General features: G+C 30.0%; 1 protein-coding gene across 1 annotated transcript; it reads left to right on the forward strand.

Moving 5' to 3' along the window:
* Positions 1-14,321: 14,321 nt before the first annotated feature.
* Positions 14,322-20,719, forward strand: LOC133688191 (homogentisate solanesyltransferase, chloroplastic). Its single transcript, XM_062107592.1, has 10 exons — positions 14,322-14,628; positions 15,496-15,617; positions 15,725-15,871; positions 16,344-16,569; positions 17,104-17,177; positions 17,988-18,080; positions 18,385-18,502; positions 18,631-18,693; positions 19,748-19,780; positions 20,471-20,719. The coding sequence occupies exons 1-10, from the start codon at positions 14,404-14,406 to the stop codon at positions 20,543-20,545; spliced, it is 1,176 nt and encodes a 391-aa protein (XP_061963576.1). The 5' UTR covers positions 14,322-14,403; the 3' UTR covers positions 20,546-20,719.

Raw genomic sequence — 20,719 nt, forward strand, 5'->3', positions numbered from 1 at the left:
AGTGGGTTAAGGTAGCTTGGGCTTCGGCTTGTTGGGCCTACTCTTCTCTTATTTAGTTATTTAAGATTTAGTAATGTGTGCCCTTCTTCTTAGGTAATGTCTCGTTAGTTTTTTTAAGGATAAAAGTAGTCAATTATTAAAAAAAAAATAACATTCATTGTAAGAGTTTTTAAATAGTAATTTATTAAAAATTCAGTTATGATAAAAAAAAAAAAAAAAAAGTATATTTCATTTTTCGTAATTTTTAATCATATTAAACTCACTAAATGTCATTGTAAAACACCCCCAGGTAATAATAAATTTTCTACCTTTTTTTTTTAAAAAATACACAAATTATAGGTCATTTATTTGAAAATAATGTTGGTAGTGTCACCGAAACATGTGACCTTCAAGCTCTAACTCGCATACTAACTGACTAAGATATGAAACATAATTGTTATAAAATGATTAAAAAACTATATTAAGGTATTTTATTATTCATAAAAACAGTAAACACATCATAAAAAATTCTAGTTTTTTAGAGTATTTGGGTAGTTAATCTTGTTTTAAAGTTCTATTTTATTTGAATTCAATATATTGATGTTGATTTTATTATCATAAATTAAGAAGTAATCTTTTTTAAAATGAAAATCTATCAAAGATATATTTGCATGGTTGTAAGTATAATATTAATCAATCAAAACAACATTTACATTCATCAATCCATATAAATGCTAAAACACAAAATAATACCTAAAATGATTAAAAAACATCATTTAACATTGAAAAAGTATAAATGGGTAAGTCACATGGACTCCACCTTTTAGTTTTCACATGGTTATATCTTCTCCAAACTTGGTGGATATAGGATGTTACTATTCTTATATTTTCCTTCCATCTTTCCTTTTCACTTTCTATTTTTTTCGAAGCTTGCTTTTTTTTTCAAATTTTCCATGGAGTATTTATAGGTTTTTTTTTCTAGAGTTTTTGATGGATTCCTAAATATAGTTATCAAAGCTCAACTTTTTAATCAAAATGAGAAAGTTTTGAACAAATGTTAATAGCTGGAACCTTTGTCCTTCAGTGGTTTTTGGGGATGGTGGTTTTGCTTAAGTGGTTTTCCTTTTCTTGGAGATAAAGACATGTATTTCTCACCTTCTGATCTTGGATGAAAGATTTATGACCTTTTATAAAAACCCTCAAGAAATTTTTAAGTGTGAACACACATAGAAGTTGGGTGATTTTGTGTAAATATGTATCTTAATCAAGGCCAACTCAGTTGACCACTTTCGAGGCTTCGTCGAAGTAATTCTAATGTAAATGTCATCGAAGACTATCTGAACTTGGTAGAGAAGATGCACACATTTTGTTTAGATCCATCTTTGCTCAATTAAAGGTTTGTATCTCCACTTTTATTCTCTTGAAGGTGCTAACTCGATCAATTTAAAATCTAAAAATGCAGTGATGGCTGATTAGGGACAAGATATTAGGGATTTTTATGGAAAAATTGGGATGTAAAAGTCCAATTTCATGGGAATGAGGTTGTATAGGGAATGTTATTCTTCTATTTACAAAAAAATATCATGCCATTGGGAGGTCTGGAACTCCACCACGAGCTCTTGGAAGGTGTCAACTCAATCATCTAAAACTACAAGGAATGAGATGAATAATGGATGATCGGCGTGTCACCAATCCCTTTATTAAACCCAAGTGATGCGTTATTCATATTAAACCCTAAAAATTAGGGTTTTTAATTTGGGATTAGGAAAATTTCAATTTGATCCTTATTTTTTCAATTATAGCATATGCACTCTTAATTGACTCAAAATCTTTTTAATCCTTGCAATTTCACCACTAGAAATTCTAATTTGATGCCCCTCAAGTTCAGTGTCTTCTTCATTTTCATCCTTGGTTTCTAATTTGTGCAATTTGATTCTCAATTGACCATTAAACTTTTTATTTTTTTAATTTAACCTTCAATTTAGTTAATTTCAGTCCTTGAAGTCTCATGCCTTTTATGATTTGGTCATTGATTTTGAATTTCTTCAATCAAACCCTTAAATTGGCTATCAAACTTTAGTTTTTTTTCACAATTAAGCCCTTGAATTAACCAATTAAACTTTTCAAACTCCAATTTTAGTTCCCAAACTTTAATTTCTTTCTATTAACACCCAAATTGACTCCAAAAACTGATTTTCCTTGCAATTAAGTCATTGATAAAATTAGTTAAGCCTTTAAAAATCCTCATTGAGTCTTTACTCATCCAAATTTGTATTTTTTTACCCCGAATAAAATATTCTCACCAATAAGACCTTTTATCAATCAAATTGGGTTGTCAATATGCTAATCATATACATTTTGGTCTTCAAACTTTTTCACTTGTCATTTTGGTCCTTCACCACCAACTTGAGCAATCTTCTAAGCTTTCTTCATACGTATCCTCTAGTATTTTTTGGATGTTGTTTTTCAATTTTTTCCTTTTCTTTTCTTGATTTTTTTTTGTAAGGTAAAAAATGGGTAACAACAAACCTAAAAAATATAAAATTAATTTATGATTACTTGTCTTGCATCTTTTTTTTATAACCTATATGCACATAAATTGTTTCTTAACTTTTCAATAAGGGATAACTATTTATAACTTACATTCGCATAAATTGTTTTTAAACTTTAGATGTGAGATAACTATACTACACTTTATCCCTCATTTTTGTATAACCTACACCCATATGTATTGTTTATTAATTTTTCAATTTGGGATAACTATTTATGGCTACATCTATATGCATTATTTCTTAATATTTCGATGTGGGATAACTATATGTAGCCTACATCCATTTGGGTTGTTTTTTAATTTTTTTGATGTGAGATAACTATATATAGCCTACTTTTCTTAAGTTTTTTATGTGGAATAAATATACTACAGTTCATATTTCTTTTTTTATAATCTATATTCACATAAATTGTTTCTTAACTTTTTTATGTGGGATAACTACGCACTTTATACCTCATATTTTTTTTTATAGCATGCATGTTTCAAAACTTTTTTATGCGGGATACTAAAACATCAAGCATAAGTTTTTTTTTTATTTTTTCAAGTTAACCCGGGTCAACTCATATGACCTGTGACTTAGCCCCTTGGCTGGGTCAACCACGAGTTTGGGTTTAATAACTATGGTTATAAGGAGAGCTAATAAGATGACATGTGATGAGAGAGAGATCAAAGAGTGATGGGGGGAGAGAGAAAGAGTAGAGCTTTGTTTGGTTATAGAAAATAGGATTTCATTTTCTATCTTTATTTTTCTTTTCCATTTACACCTTTTATTCTTTGAATTTGGAAAACAAAACTTATCTGAATTATTTATTTATGATAATTTATTTAACTTTCAATTATTTATTTATGATATTAAACTAGTTTATTTTATTTTATTTTCAAGTAATTTGTTTCATCGATGAGCAAGTAATATTGTTCATAATACTATAATATTTTTTCTCATAATAAAAAATCATACAAAAACAAATAATAAAAGAGATTAATATGACTTGTGAATATTTTAAAAATCATAAAAAATAAGATATTGTATTAATAAAAACTAGATACAATATGAGTTTAGAAATATATTATCTAAATAGAAGAAAAAAATATTTAAATATAAATATTTTCCATTCTATAAACAATTTTTATGTGTGTGTGTTTGATTCACATGTTTATTATTTTCTAAAATTGTTATTTGTACACACACCATGATTTAGGCAACTAATACTTTCTGTTATATATGGACATGGACAACATCAATAACCAGCCATGTGCAAAATGACTGAACGGTGAAAATTCAACATAGTTGCAAAGTTAGGTAACTAAAATGTTGAAATTGATGATTGATGGTGGTAGACGATGACTAAAATTATTGAATTGAAATTAGGAGGTTTGTTCTTCAATTACAGCTATAAAATAGAGAGGCGTTATAAAAGTCAAAGATGTCCTAGAAGATTGAGATAAAAATGCAATGAGAGTGTGAGAAATTGAGTTGAGTTGAGTAGAGAGGTGTTCTCTAGTCCTCATTGTAGCTTGTATTTTTCTTTTTATGAGTAAAATCAGTAACTTTATAGACATAGACAAATTATCGAATCACGTTAAAAATTTTGTGTTTTGTGTATATCATTCATATTTATCCTAACACCCCTTTCTTTAGATTAATAAATTACTCAGCAGAGGCAAAGCAGATCAAATAAAAATATGTGTTGGTTTGTCACCCTATAAATCTTATCGGGTCTATTAGTTGTTTTGGACTCCAACCACAACTGGGATCATAAGGAGAATGGGTGGATGCATCTTCTCTGTCTTGAAAAAAAAGTCAATTATAATTAAAACAAATTACGGGAATTAAAAAAAAACTTACAATGAATGCTTCATATTTGCTATCTATAAACTTCTTCACCCTTTTCTCTCTATCTGCCTTTCTTATATGAGTTTTCTCATATAACTCTATCTGAGTAGGCTTATGCTCAAGTTGTTGCTTCTACAAAAAGTCTAACAAATAAAAAGTAAATTAAAAAATTAAAGAAAAAATAATTTGGAGATTTTACAAGGAGGTTTGCATGGTTGACAAATGGGAGCAATTCACCGGTATGCTTGTTCACCAAACCATGCGTTTCTTTATTTAGTTCTATGATCCAGATCATGATCGCCTTTTAAATTCTTCCAATGCCACAAAATCATGAAACTTTACCTGATTATCATTTGTGATGCAACTCAGTTTATACTTCTTCCATACCTCGATGTCATCAAAGTTGACTCGGTTTTTTGCATATTTATGAGTACTATACCATAAATCATGCAACCTGATACAATAAAAAAAATTGCTAAATATACAAAAGATTTGGAAATTTAAGATTGCAATTTCAAATATAAAATTTGTTAATTGCTTGATACTTACATAATAACATTATGGCTTTCTCACACTTTACTGATCACCTCTTGTTTTCCCTTTCCCAATAATTTTTTACTTGCATTTTCAATTTGTACATGTAATTAGTTTTTTGAATCTTGAAACTTTTTTATATTTTTTATGTTTGCATTTCAATCATGAATTCTATTTTCTTATGTTTCAGTCTTATAAGAGACAAAGTCATTGAAAATAGGAAGAAAGATAAATGTTTTGACCGATTACTTCCTGACTACGAAAAGAGTAATTCTTGATACTAATGGGTTCATCTTCAAGAGGGTAGTTTAGCCTTTAAACATATAAAAGTACATTGAAATGCATAAAATTTATTTAGATTTAGGTTTATTTTAAGTTTTTAGGCTAATTAAAAGGGTGTTTTATGGTTTTAAATCGAGTCGGTAAATTCAAATAATGTATTTAAGATGTTTTTGAGTGAAAATAGATTTAGATTTGGGTTTTATGGTTTGAAATACACCAGGCTTCATTTTTAGGCTATTTAAGCAATTAACAATATCTTATATGTCCTTACATACAACTTGTTCATTTATTTTTTTTAAAAAATAGTTGATAACATATCATCCATTATAGACAAAAAAATCAAAAACAAACATGCCTGGGCTTTTTCAATAAACTATGTGTAAAGGGCTGGCCTTCTAGAGCCATGAGCGCCTAGGGTTTTTTAATTTAGCATGCATGCAACCTTGATCTTATTCTCCACGTCCTTCCTTTTTTTTTCCTATTTCTTCAATTATTATATTTTTATTACATTTTATGAGTACTTTTAAATAAAGTCATTAAAATTAAATTTGCAATTTTTTTTATTTTTCCATAAATCTTATTTCAGATCAGTGCCTTTTATATTAATATTAACAATTACTTTATAAAAAAAAGATATTGACCCAATAGACATAACTTAATTTTTAAAATATTTATTGTAAGTATTTACTAAAAATAAAATTACTTTTCTTAATTTTTATTATGATTTTGTTATACATATTTCTTACTTTAATTATTCATGTTCTTTTTTGTCTTTCATATCGTAATTGTAAATTTATAAATATATGTTTTTTTACATTAAAATTTATAAATATATGATATTATGCTTCTAATAAAAAAGACACTTATTTACTAAAATTAAAAGAAAGTATATATAAGAAAAATAAATTTTGATTAAAAGACCATATATTTATTCCTCAATTTAAATTGTTAGAATTCTTGAAAATATTTATTTAAATTGGATTCTAATTCTTTTTACAAAAAATCTATTGAAAAAGAAGATGTTTGTTTTTATTAAAAAAAGAAGAAGAAATGCATGAATACAAAATAAGATTATTTTATTGTAGGAATGCATTTTTTTACAAAAAAATAAATCATTTTCTTTATTCCAAATATTTATATTAGTTGCCTTAGAATACAAGTCTACAAAATATAAATAAATAAAAGTCTCACCGCCAACTATCTAGTTTGTACTAAATAAACATGGTTACTTTTTTCATGGAAAGATATTTTTAGAATAAATGAAAAGGCTAGAGATGAAACTAAAAAAGTATTGTTTAAAAATAAGTTAATATAAAAAAAACTAAGACCCTTCAGTCTTTCAATGTACACTATGAGAGAAAGCACTGTTCATTTGAACACTGCTTTTTTTTTAGGATTTTTTACACTTTGATCCTTAAATTTTTTTCTCTTTGTATTTGGTCCTTTAAAATTCATTTGAATTATGATTGGTATTGGTGATTTGTATTTTCAAGCATGCATATAAGGATCTTGAGATGTTAAGAGAATATTTTGTTGCTCGGTTAATTCTTTGTACGGCAAAAAAATCCAATTTCATTGATTTAATATAATTAGAGATTCTAGGAGTGGATTTAAAGCTTAAAGAAACGTTAAATCCCTTTTGTTCACCAACATCACTGACTGATTTACATAGCTGGGGGGAGATGATGTTTTTTTTTTTAATTTCAACTCCTCAATTTTTTTTGTCTAATTTGGTCCTTTCACATTGGCTTTTTGTGATTTGACTTGGTTATTTGTTTTGATTTACTTAATATAGGGATCTCGCAACATCGAGGAAAACTTAAGGTGCTCAATGTAAACTAACATGTTCAGGTGACACATAAGGAGTGTCTTGGCGACTAAATACCAGCTTATGTAGTGGTGTTGGAAACAACGTGCTAAACTCTTCCCATTAGGTTGATGTGTGGTGACGGTGCTTCGATGATCTTTTTCTTCTCTCTTTTCTCTTTCTTGTCTCTCTCATCTCCTCGAGATTCAAGCTAGACCTGTCAAAATTAAAAGGCATCATATCATTAGGTTTTTGTATTAAATTTGGTTATCATTTTTTTAATTGTTATTTGTTTTGTTTTAAGTTGTTTTTTTAAGTGATTTGTTTTTCAATTTCATCCTTGAGTTTTTTATATCAAATTTTGATTCTCATTCTTTTAATTGCTATTTGTTTTATTTTTGTTATCCTTTTTTGTTTACTTTCATCCATCAATATTTATTTAATTGGGAATTTAATTTTCTGATTTTTTTCAGGTTTTCCTTTTATAAGTCATAAATTTAGAAAATTAGCTCGAGGTGACTTCGGTCTTTTTAGGTCTTTTTTTTTTACAATTGATTCTGTCTCAATTTCATCTTTCAATATTGAGTTTGTTAGGGATTAGACTCTGTGATTTTTTTCACTTTTTTTTTATATGGTTATCATGATATCATGTCTCGGATCGTGATCCACTACCAGATTTAACAGTTTTACTGACAGAAGAACTTCTGTCAATATTTACACTAGCAGTCCATCGGTACATATGTTACCAATGGACTCATGGACAGAAACAATCCATTGGAAAAACTCTCATCGGTAATTTATGTACTATCGGTGAGTCCATCAGTAATAAATAATCAATGGGTTTATAAACAGATAAAGCGCGATAAAAAAAATTACTCATTTTATTCCATTGTTACCTCTATCGATAAATTTAACATATCACAGGAAAACCGTATGTCATATCGTTGTTGTTTTTATTTGTCTGTCAATATATCCATTGGTAAATATAACATATCACAAATAAAATACCATTTGTAATTCTATCGGTGTGTTAACAGTACCAGTGATATTTGCAATAATTATTTTCCAACTCTTTGGAATATATCAACAATCTAGTTCCATCAATAACCCCATCAGTAATAGTGATATTTGTAGTAATTCTTGTCAAACTCTCTAGAATATATCAATGGAGTTGTGTTGTCGGTAACCTCGTCAATAATATTTTAAAAAAATATTTTTTAAAAAAATACATTGAACAGAAGTAGAAAAATAATGAAAATCAAATAAATTAGTATAAAAATCAAATATTTATTACAAATCTAAACATTTGTATGTTCAAGTACAATAAATCTAAAATAAAGGCGACGCTAGAGGAGAAGGAGGTTGGTCATCGTCGAGATAGTAGGGCCAATTAGGGGGTGCACATGAACCACCCATCTATGATCTCATCTTAATTACCAATCGATGGAGTTCTTCATAATCAATAGTGAGTCGTTCATATTTATCATTAAAATAAGTTGTCCGATCACCTGTCGGGCTAACATCACCACAAACTCCTGAGTTTGAACGCTTGAAATTGATTGCAAGCATCCAACGGTCGAAGCACTATGAGTTGTCTGAAAGCTCTCAGTCGTAATGTTAGAGAGTTTATACATCTGATTTCTATCGAGTCCACTAGATGATCTTACCTCCAACCATAAATTCATATTGATATCCAGATGGATCGAAGGATTGTCCTCATATCTCTCTTGCAATTGGTTGTTATATGTATCTTGAAAAGAAAAAATAAATTCAAAAAATTCAAGGAAATAATAATTTAAGAAAAAAAAAGATTGAAAACTAACATACCACAAAGTGCTGAGTTTGGCTATCAACGAACTGTTGTACCCCTCTTTGGCGGTCATCACTCCACATATGCTTTTTCAACAAGAAGCTTCATCGGGTTTGACTCGCGTATAAGAAACGTAGCCTATAATAAAAAAAATATTGTTAGTTAAATATATTTATAAAAAAAACTAATAAAAAATGAATGTAATAAAAAAAAATTGTATCATCTGCTTCACATGCTAAACAAACAAAACGGAGCCGCTAGTGTGCATGGTAATAGAACCGTGAATACATCGGTTCTGATTCACTGCACCAAACTGTGACTATCGAGTGAAATGCGTGGACGTCACGTGTTGAATGTATTCTGCCCATACAGCCTCTGAGACGTATGATGATCTAAAATCCTTCCAAACTGCCATATCATTCCAGCTTGAAAGTTCTTTTTCTTTCGCATATTTTTTGGCTTTTTTTATGCCTTGTAAGAAAAATCACACACCTATATGGTACAAATTAATTATCTGATAGTAAATGAAAAATAAAAATGTAATATTTGGAATAAAAAAATTATACTAAATTTGATTTTACCTATTTGTACTGTGATTCTCTCGAACCCTCCTTGTAATATTATTATCAACTCTCTCCCATTCAAATTTTTCATTGAAGTAAAAATTTTAAAAAGAAAATTTTCAATAATTTCAATAAACGGTCCAAATTAACATAAAAAATATTTAAGTTAATATTAACCTTGAAAACCATGCATTGACCTGTGGTTTCCATTTAGAATATTTGGAAACCTGGCTCTATTGAAACAATTGAATTTTCATTGATAATTTAAAGGCTGATGTTATTGTTCTTGCAATCTCAATGTTTGTAAACCTGAAATTGCATTCGTTAAATGATACTATTTTTTTAAAATTTTTTTTATTAAACATGTTGTTGTGAAAGCAAAACAAACTTATATTAAAAGGTTGTTCTTCCACTAGGCCTCGTATTTAAAGGTAAATGGATCCCGTTGTGAAGGAACCCCCTCTCAACGTTGCAATAAATTTTTCCCGTTTGTGCCTCTGGTGCACGTTCTTGGTTGGCACCTAATAACTCATAGTCATCAGCATCGCGTCTAGAAGAGCTAGTAGTGATCTTGTACTCGTGACGTGCAATAAATTTTTCCTTAGGCATCTACACAAATTAATGGATAAAAAAAATTAAACAATTCCTATTTTTTTAAAAAAAAATTAGCAGTATTTCTCTTATACAAAAGACTACCCAAAAATTTTAAACTTGCAAATACATAACATATATGCCACAAACCAGTTGATTTTATTCAATTTCTTCTAACAATTTAGCATAATTAATTTTGTAGAAAATTTTCATTTTATACGTGATAATATTTGTAATCATAAATTTACAACAAATTATTCTAAATTTACAAAAAAATCAAAATAATAATTAAAATTAATCCTACATATTTAATTGAAACAGAACACTAAAATTAAAAAAAACTAAAATTCAACAAAATAATGCAAAAATTATTACAATAACAACTAAAATTCAACACAATTATTTCTAAGTGATAATATTTTTAATCCTCAATTTGCAAAAAAAAATATTCTAAATGGAATAAATTCAAAATAATAATTAAAACTAATCGTACACATTTAATTAAAATTGAACAACAAAATTGTAAAAAAAACAACTAAAATTCAAAACAATAATGCAAAAATGATTACAATAACACCTAAAATTCAACATAATTATTTCTAAGTGATAATACTTTTAATCCTAAATTTGAGAAAAAATATTCTAAATTGAATAAATACAAATTAATAATTAATAATTAATCCTACACATTTAATTGAAATTGAACTAAAAATTTGAAAAAAATATATAAAACTCAACAAAATAATGCAAAAATTATTTCAATAACAACTAAAATTCATGTCATTTATTAATTCATAAATTATTAAAAACACAAAATTGAACAAAAATAATGATAAAAAAATGATGCAAAAAAACACGAAAAAAAGAAAAGGAATGAATAATTCTTACCTTAATGGCGTGTTTTATTTCGTCTCTTAATTAAAAAAAGAAAAAAGAAAAAAAAGAAGAAAAGACATTGTTAATAAGCCCAAAAAAAATTGAAGAAAGATAACATACCTCAGGATGAAAAGAGACGAGAATGCTTGATTTCGGGTGAGAGAGAGAGAGAGAGAGAGAGAGAGAGAGAGAGAAACAAGTGTGTGAAAGAAAAGGAGAGAAGAAAATGAAGCTCTGTCTATCATAATTCTTCTTATTAAACATACTTAATAAATAAGTGTTTGTGAACCACATGTTTTTAAACATATTACATCCAAACTATTGTTTTTAATTTGATTACATAAATGTATTAACAAGACTTACCTACTTGGTAAAACATTTCTTTTGTATGAGCTTTTGGATGCAATTTATAAAAAAAAATCGTGTGAGTGGAAAAACAATTGCATCACTTGTGATAACCATGGAAAGCCAGAATTCAAATCAAAGTCAAACACCACCACTTATGACTCCCAATTAGATATGATCTCTACCTAAAATAGAACTTCAGCTGTGTATCCCAACATGATTCTCTCTTAATTGTAACCGTCGTAAGTTCCTTTAGTTTAGCGAAATATATTTCTGTCATGATTATCAATCCCTACAATTTAGGGAACGCTATGTAATCTTTGTCAATATATATACTTCACTAGAATCATCACAAGGGTGTTGTATTAAACCCAATATACTTGGCATCTATATTCTTCTTCAACTTTGAGATGCATTGAAGAATGTTGAGTATATAGCTAAAAATGACATTATTTATAACAACTCGTATGTTATGCCACCACCTACTCCATTAAATATTATACCTCACTTATCCCAAGCTATTAAAAACTAATGGTTTAATCACTTTTGGATTTTCTAATCAAAATAATAATAAAAAAGGGTTTACATAAGCTCTTGATGTTAATCAGTTGGTTGAAGTATTCAAGATAGGCATTGAGTCATCAAATAAGAATATAAAGATGATTGCAAGTAAGATGGATAATGGTGTTAGTGCTAAAGTTGATATTATTGTAGAACTTAAAAAAATAAACCTGACATATAAAAAGCTAGTGGAGGTTGGGATTAAGTTGATGGATAATCCAAAATATATACATTTGTTTTGGGTATTTGAGGAAGAACAAAAAATATTGTTTGTTATAAGACCGATTCAATAGCTAATGGTTTCCTTGCTTGTTTCTAATTTATCCAATTTGCTTTGTATTGAGTTAGAGGTTTTTAATGTTTTAGGTATCATGAACTATATAGGTGATGCATTGTTAGTTTTATTTCCCAAGGTTAATTCTCAAATCATATTAAATAGTAACTTAAACTCTGAACTCTATATTATGAACTATGTTGTTGTTAAAGATGTTGTTACCAAATTGAAGATGTACATGGAATAATTTATGAGACATTTGTCTATATGTCATTACAAACATAAATGAGTAATGACTTGATATTGAAAAGAAAAATGAATAAAAAAACTAATTTTTTTAACATTAATTTGTTTTAAAAAAACAAACCTAAGTTAATTTGAAGCAATTACAAGTGTCTGAAAGCTAGTTAATTACCAAGATAATATGCTAATTAACCTAAAAAAATGTGGATTTTGTTCAAAATAAAATAGTATTTAAATAAATAATAATAATGATTTTCTAAAATTTTTTTCATCCATTATATTAAAAACAAAGTAAATTGGATTTTTGGGTTAAAATATATGTTATAATCTTCACTTCAAATATTAGATAAGACATTAGTTTTTCACTTGGAAATGCATTAAAATAATATTTTTTTTATTTTTTAAAATTTATTTTTACATCAGCATATCAAAACAATTCAAAACTACTAGAAAAAATTAATTTGAAGCAAAAAAATAAAATTTTAAATTTTGATGAAAAATAGGTTGTATCATAACCCTAAACAAGGTTTAGGAGTCCATTCTTTTAACAACTTTTCTAAGGGTATTTCATCTGTACTTTTATTTGACGTTGTGGGTTTTTTTCCCCTTATAAGCTTTATTTTTCTTATTAGATTAGGCATAGGCTCTTTTAGATCATTTAATCATATTATGTTGCGGGCCAGATTAATTTTTTGCAAATATAAAAAATATTATTCAAGCATTACTAATTTCTAACCAGAAGAATCAAGTGAAGGTTGATTCAATATGACCTGATCAACTTAACAGGTTCAAAGATAACCTAATCGATTGGTAAAAATATAGTTTGACTAAAAATATTTAAGATATTTTTTTTTAAATTGAAACAATAACATATTGGATCGATCTAAGTTAACATGTCAAATCTGCAACCCTGATCTTGAGACCATGATAATCCCTACATAAAACAAATTATGAAACATAATTCTTAATCAACCCAATATTAAAGAATGAAATTAAAAAAAATAAAACAAAGGAAGAAAATTACCTGAGTCAACCCGGATTAACCTACTAAACTCATAACCTGGGTTATAAGACCAAGATATTCTCATAGAACCCGAGTCAACCCGGATTAACCTACTAAACTCACAACATGGATCATAAAACCAAGATAACCTTATAAAAAACAAGTCAAAATAAATTATGAAACTCAATTCCTAATCAACTCAATAATAAATGATAAAATTAAAAAAAAATTAAAAAAGATAAAAAAACTACCAAAGTCAACTCGGGTTAACCACCGAAGCCATGACCCGAATCATGTGATTGAGAAAATTTCATATAAAATAAACTGAAACAAATTATGAAGTATAATTACCAATCAATCTAATATTGAAGGATGAAATTTTAGAAAAATAAATTTTAAAAAAGAACTAAAAAAATTACTTGAGTTAACCCGCCAAACCCATGAATTGATTCATGAGACCGAGATCACCTCATAGAAAGCAAAACAAAATAAATCATGATTTCCAATCAATAAAATGTTGAAGGATAAAATTAAAAGAAACATAAAAAAACATGGGTCAACCAATCTGTCTCGTCAAACTCGCAATCGAAATCATGAAATTAAGATAATCTTATAGAAAATAAATAAAAAAATCATGAAAATTAATCTTTAACAAAACAATTATTAAAAGATAAAATTAAAATTAAAAAAACACTAATATTGAAGAATAAAATTAAAAAAAAACATAAAAAAAATATGGATCAACCAATCTATCCTGTCAAATTCAGAATCGAAATCATGAGATTAAGTAATTTTATAGAAAATAAATAAATAAAATCATGAAAATCAATCTTTAACAAAATAAATATTAAAAGATAAAATTAATTTTTTTAAAAAAACACTACTAAAATAATAATAGTGCTTCTTAAGATGGTGTATAATAAAAACATCATTTCTTTTGGTGTTTTGTTAAATAATTAGTTAATTCATTAAAAAAAAAAACTGCATTATATGATGATAAGATTGTGTACTTGTTTGCAAAGAAGAGAAATATAGGGGCAAAAGGGCAACACTCTCGAGCTATAAAAATAAAAAAATCAAAAACCAAATCACTCCCTGCTGCTATTGTCTGTTATTTACCACCCACCACTCTCCCTCTCCCTGCTCCTCAATGGAGCTGTCATTTTCTCCTCCATCTTCTCTTGGAATTTCTGCTTTAAACACTCACCGCAACACCTCTTCTCATCAACCAAATATACCCATTAAGCCCACAAGCAAATCATTTGATTTATTCTTCAAAAGCTCTAAACCTTTTCCTTCAAGCACTGAAATTTACAGTCTCAAAAGAAGCTCAAAACTAGCACCGAACAGACATTACAGGCGGAATCCCATCTGGGTATGATTTATTTCTCTATAGTTTTCACTTAAGCAAAGAATGAGAATGTTTTTATGATTGATGTTTATAGGATTTGCGGTTTGAATAATTTGGAAAAAAAGTCAGTATCTTTACTGATTTTACTTGCTTGCTGTTATTAGTTATAGTTATGTGTCTTGTGTCAAGTCGAGTCCTCTCATATTTGACCAACACAAGTGACACGGTTACTTGTTCCGACCTTTTTTGTTCACAGAACAACCAGGCAGCTGGAGTTATGGCACCCTGAAATAGAGGATGTCTAAATTTCTTCAATGAAAAAGATAGACAGAAATAAAAACTATACGAAATTCTTTTTATTAGCCACTGGGTTTTTAGTCCTTTTAAATTTGCATCATAAGCTAAGCAAGTGTTAGTTATGTGGTTATGGCTGCGGTGGATTGGTTTCCATATATTGTAGTTGTAGTTGGAATTTTGATCTGGACATCTATATTGGAAAGGCTTACTTAACCGCCAGTTAGTCTTGGAATGGCTAATGTACACATATATACAAATGAATGTGCAAATTGAACTCATTCCGTTTAATTGAAAAGGCCGAAATGAATCCAAAACTTTTAAAAGAAATGAAAGGGTTTAGGCTGAGTAAAGTTTGAGCCAAGACATCAATTTGCTTATCAAATTGCTATATGGAGGATAGTGGTCTTATTGTTTTCCATGGGTATCGTTGGTTACTTTCTTCAAGTCACTGGCTGTTGTTTACTACTTTCTCATCACATGTCCTGGGAGTTAATTTGGTTATATCAACATGGTCGTATACAAGTTTGGTTAACTTCATCAAAGAGACACATGATTCTACCTATAAAGCATTAATGTGAAACCGGCTTCTACCAGGCCTGCAGTCAAGCTGGAGCAGCTGGATCTGATCCAATATTAAACAAAATCTCAGATTTCAAAGATGCATGTTGGAGATTTTTAAGGCCTCACACCATACGCGGCACAGCTCTAGGTTCGACGTAAGTTTATTTTGTGTATATGCTTTTCCACCTTAATAAATTTATACTTGTCCACACTCATGCCAGTACCGTAACTGATCCATTGTCATCATTTTATTTGTTGATAGCGCTTTGGTGGCAAGAGCATTGATCGAGAACACAAATCTGATTAAGTGGTCTCTGATGTTAAAGGCATTCTCTGGTCTTTTTGCTCTAATATGTGGGAATGGTTATATAGTCGGCATCAATCAAATCTATGATATTGGAATAGACAAGTATGCATCACTTTTGACTACTTATTTCCTTTTAGAGCTATTATATCTTGGTTGTGGAAATAATCTGAAACCTTAATGTTGATCACCAGCTCTAGAATGGATTTCAATACACATTTTTGTGGCTTGAGACCTAGAACAAGTAGGGCCCTGTTAGAGTTTGCCAAGCAAAGAAATATTAGTTTCAGCCATGTAATTTAATGATTAGTGAATATCTTGAAAGGCATTTCATTGCCCGAGAAAACCAAGAGAATAGTGCTAGATGGACTTGACTAAAAAATTTGTCCATGTTCTTTTTTCTAGGCCATTTCAACAGTCTTATATGGTATATGCAAGGATTTTTCAATTTTAAACAATTTTCTTATAAAATTCTCTGTACGTGGATCCAAAATTCTTTGTATGAAATCTCTAACAACTTCTAGAAATGTATGAATGTGATTTTTTTTTAATTGACGCCTCTCTCTTTATTTTGCAGGGTTAACAAACCTTATTTACCTATAGCTGCAGGAGATCTTTCAGTTCAATCTGCATGGTTGTTGGTGATATTTTTTGCAGTAGCTGGGGTCCTGATTGTAGGACTAAACTTTGGTCCATTCATCACTTCTCTTTACTGTCTTGGCCTTTTCTTAGGCACCATCTATTCAGTTCCTCCACTTCGATTCAAGAGATTTCCAGTCATAGCATTTCTTATAATTGCCACGGTATGACTTCCTATTTTTCCTCCTTTTCTTTTTCAACAATTAAACTTGTGCTGTGTTTGTCATCTTCTCCATGGGTATTTTGAATTTGGTGAGAACAGAAGATTGAATGACGTTTGGAAAAAACAAAAAACCATCTAAATCTGATCATAACTTATGCCACAAAATTGATGACAAAGGAAAAGATGGTGATTTTTGCTCTATGCTCTTATATGAACATGAATGTGGGTTAAGCCCTGAGAAAATGAAATAATTCCTCCAGTTGATGAAAAATAAGTTGATCATTAAATAAGTCAGGGAAGCAAATGATCATTGTATTGGTTCACTTATAGTTGACATTAGCATGGTGTCAGAAACGTTTTTAAGATAGAAAGGATGTGTTCAGATGCTGCTCCAACACCACCCTCTTAAATACTGTACAATTATTAACATATCGATGCATATTTTTTATTCGCAAATTAGATAAACGTAATGACATGAGTGCCTCTCAAAAATTGTAGCAGTTGGATGAAACCTTGATAGAATACAATATCACAGGTACGGGGTTTTCTTCTCAATTTTGGCGTGTATCATGCAACCAGAGCCGCCCTCGGACTTCCTTTTGAATGGAGGTACTTTACCTTAATCATATATTGCTTCATATTTTGATTGAGATAAAATGCTACAAAATTTTGCATTCCTACCAAATATGAATTCTTCAATAGCATCTGTATGTCTTGTTAGACTCCAACAATCAAACAATTGGAGTAATGATGGTATCGGTATGTCTTGTTAGACTCCAACAATCAAACAATTGGAGTTACGGTGATGATTCAGGCTTCCTGAGGACATGCAGTCAATACACAGTTGGGTAGATCTTTGACAGAATAAATAAATAAATAAATAAAATAGGTTATTCAGTTGGTTTTAGTGTTTTCAACACATGTTTGTGTGAGTTATTTCTTTAATGCATTGATCATCTGACATGGGCGCCATTGCTCAGTGCAGTAGTAAAGGTCTTTGGCTTGCAACCACAAGGGTGCGGGTTCAAGCCCTTAGACCAGCCCTTCATGCAAACATGTTGAAGGGTGAAACCATTTCAAATTTCTCCATTACTAGTTAATGGATTAATAATTGATCAATTGGCATACCTGAAGTCAGCAAGGCAGTTCTTCTGTTATAAACCCTTAAGCTGCAACTTCTCCCTGGCTTGAGGTGCACTATAGCATCTGAGTCTGTAGAAGTTGCAACTTTTAACCTCTCCTGAAAGTCAGGTATTGGCTGTACTGTTAAAAAAGAGCAATTATATTTAGACTGAGTGTGTAAAAGTAACCATCTGCTTTAACACTTCAGAAAATCTATCAAATTTGGTAATTCACATGTGCCCATTCTCTAATCTTTGATGAGTTTTCTCATGTTCTCACTTCTATTTGTACCTGCAGCTCACCCGTGGCATTCATTACAACCTTTGTCACATTGTTTGCACTGGTGATTGCCATAACAAAAGATCTTCCAGATGTGGAGGGGGATCGCAAGTAAGTTCTAGAAATTTACTCACTCAAGGAGATTAATAGTGCATTTTCCTCGTGTTTGTGGCATGCCTACTTCCTGCGTAGTAAAACATTTATGACCTTGATAAGCAACATTCCAGTTAATAGTTATCTCAAAGTTCCTCCTAAACCTTATTTTATTTTATGTTCCTCCCTCAATGTTTTTTTTTATTTCATTTTCTCTCACATCCAAAATAACCCTGCTATTTTGTTAGAGGCCAAACACATGTATGTTTTAATTTAAACATGTACATGTGATCTCATATCTCATTGAATATTGTCACTGCAGATATAACATATCAACTTTAGCAACTAAACTTGGAGTCAGAAACATTGCATTTCTTGGTTCTGGGCTTTTACTGGTGAATTATGTTGGAGCTGTACTAGCAGCTATTTACATGCCTCAGGTATAAGTTTCCCTTGAAGCTGCTCCTGTGCTTATACGGAACTCATGGTATTAGTTGAAGGTCCACCTAACTCCTTGAGTTTTCTTCAATGAAGGCAAACTTAACCCCTCCACTTGCATCTTTTACAGGATTTCAGTCGTAGCCTAATGATACCCGCACATACAATCCTTGCACTGAGCTTGGTTTTCCAGGTGTGTTTCATGGTATTAGTAACCATGTTGATTAGCACTGTGACTAGGATGACTTTTAGTGTGTGTTATTAGCTGGTATGGCTCATTTGATTTATTCTGCTAGTTTATTTATTTATTTATTCAGCAAGATAAATATCAATTCCTTCATGCAGCTCTCATTAATTTGCTTATTCTTATGAGGACATTGATTTGTGCTTCTGCTCTTTCCATGGGATCTCATTGTTAAATTTTGGTATTTTTCATGGTTTCTTCAAAAACAAATTGACTTTGGCATCATCATGTGCCTTTCCATGGAGAGGTTACTGGTTTCATCTAGGAAGGCCTTCCCATCCAGCTTTTTATGCTTTTGAAGTAGTGATTAGATGGGCCTGTGAGATGGATGTGGAATTGGAATAAGCCAAACTTGCCTTCAAAACTTTTTCACTATTAGCTTGCTGATCTTGGAGCATGAGCAAGTTCCTCATAGTTAATGGTAGCCTTTGATGATATTACTGACCTTCAGACTGTTGCCACTGACCATAATCCCTACTGGGTTTCCATGTGCACAATAGATCAGGGAATCAAAACACAGAAATCAGCATATAAGTGTGCTTGGTTTTGCTATAGTTTCACTATTTGCAAAACTGGCGTATTGATTTTTTCCTCAATATGGGATGGAGATCGGCTTGATCCTTATCTTGGACCAGGTTGATCTGGATGGAAACCCCTTACTAAAACTAAAACAACAACAAACATATGATCTCTTAAACATCAAGAACAATGTTTAAATATGATAAGCAATGAGGAATTCTGATTGTTGATCCAAACATTTTCTGTACAAGTGATGAATTTCAATCATAATTGTGAATGTGACCTATATATATTTTGAATCAATATTGTCAATATACCATCATACAGACCTGAAGAGTTGCATGGATATCATAGTTCATTTAATTTCTAGTGCTTTGTTCTTTACGATAGATCTTTTCTGCTGGTTGCTGGTTTTTTTGGGATCGTGTAAAATGTTTTCTTATGTTTTTTCCTCTTACATGCATCCTTTTTGTACCTGTCTCAGATGTGGGTGTTGGAACAAGCAAATTACACAAAGGTAATGCTTAGTTTCATGTTGTGTATAACAAGGTCTTGAAACTTATGCTATAGTTGCAATTTGGATGGAGGATTCATATATATAGGAGATTATTCAGCAACTATTTTGACTCAAAATCAAAGAGGGGTTAGGTTTTGCCTTTAGGCAATGAATTTAATTCAACATAGAACTACAATTTCACTGATATAAATATGTGCCTTCTCTATTTTCTCAATTCGAGGGGCACTGAAATATGTACATTGAAAATATCCTTCTAGATACACGAATCATATTTCCAGAAAAGTAAAGGAGTATTTTTACTTCTATTTCACTGTTCTGTTGGCCTCTGTTGTCTTGCTTTATTTACTTGTTACTTACAGAACATAGTGAATTGATCATGTCTGCATACAATGTCCAGAGACTGCTGCATTGGCAGACATTTTGAGAAAATAAGTCGAGCTTGATTGAGGAAATTTTGCAATTTTAGCCTTTTACCACTTGTTTTTAATTATGATAAGCCAGCCCAATCATGCTTATACGGTGAATTCAGTGTGCAGCTTCTAGAAAATTTGCAACTGGTTTGAAATTTGACGTGATTCTCAATAGGCTATAACAGTGAAACACACTCCACCAGTTGGATATGATTTCACCAAATACAAATACTGAGAATTTTTTTCAGCTGTCCTGATTATATTCATTTTCCATTTGCAGGAGGCAATCTCAGGGTTCTATCGGTTTATATGGAATCTCTTTTATGCTGAATACATCATATTTCCTTTTATCTAGCCGAATTTTGATATTTTTCCCGGAGTTTAGAGTTCAGAGAGAGATTGTACTTCACATATCTGTTATTTTGCAACGTAATAGTTATTGTTGTAATCTGTAACATGCAATTAGCATCACTTTGTGTCATTGTACCAGTCTCTTCCTCGATAGCAAAAAGTTGTGAGATTTTATTTA

The sequence above is a fragment of the Populus nigra genome, chromosome 3 (assembly GCF_951802175.1).
Source record: "Populus nigra chromosome 3, ddPopNigr1.1, whole genome shotgun sequence".
NCBI classification, from domain to species: Eukaryota; Viridiplantae; Streptophyta; class Magnoliopsida; order Malpighiales; family Salicaceae; genus Populus; species Populus nigra.

Bases quoted from the DNA above. Each gene is read 5' to 3' on its own strand.
- LOC133688191 (XM_062107592.1), top strand. From the start codon at position 14,404: ATGGAGCTGTCATTTTCTCCTCCATCTTCTCTTGGAATTTCTGCTTTA. The intron at 14,629-15,495 runs GTATGATTTATT...GGCTTCTACCAG, and splicing joins ACAGGCGGAATCCCATCTGG to GCCTGCAGTCAAGCTGGAGC. The intron at 18,081-18,384 runs GTAAGTTCTAGA...TTGTCACTGCAG, and splicing joins GATGTGGAGGGGGATCGCAA to ATATAACATATCAACTTTAG.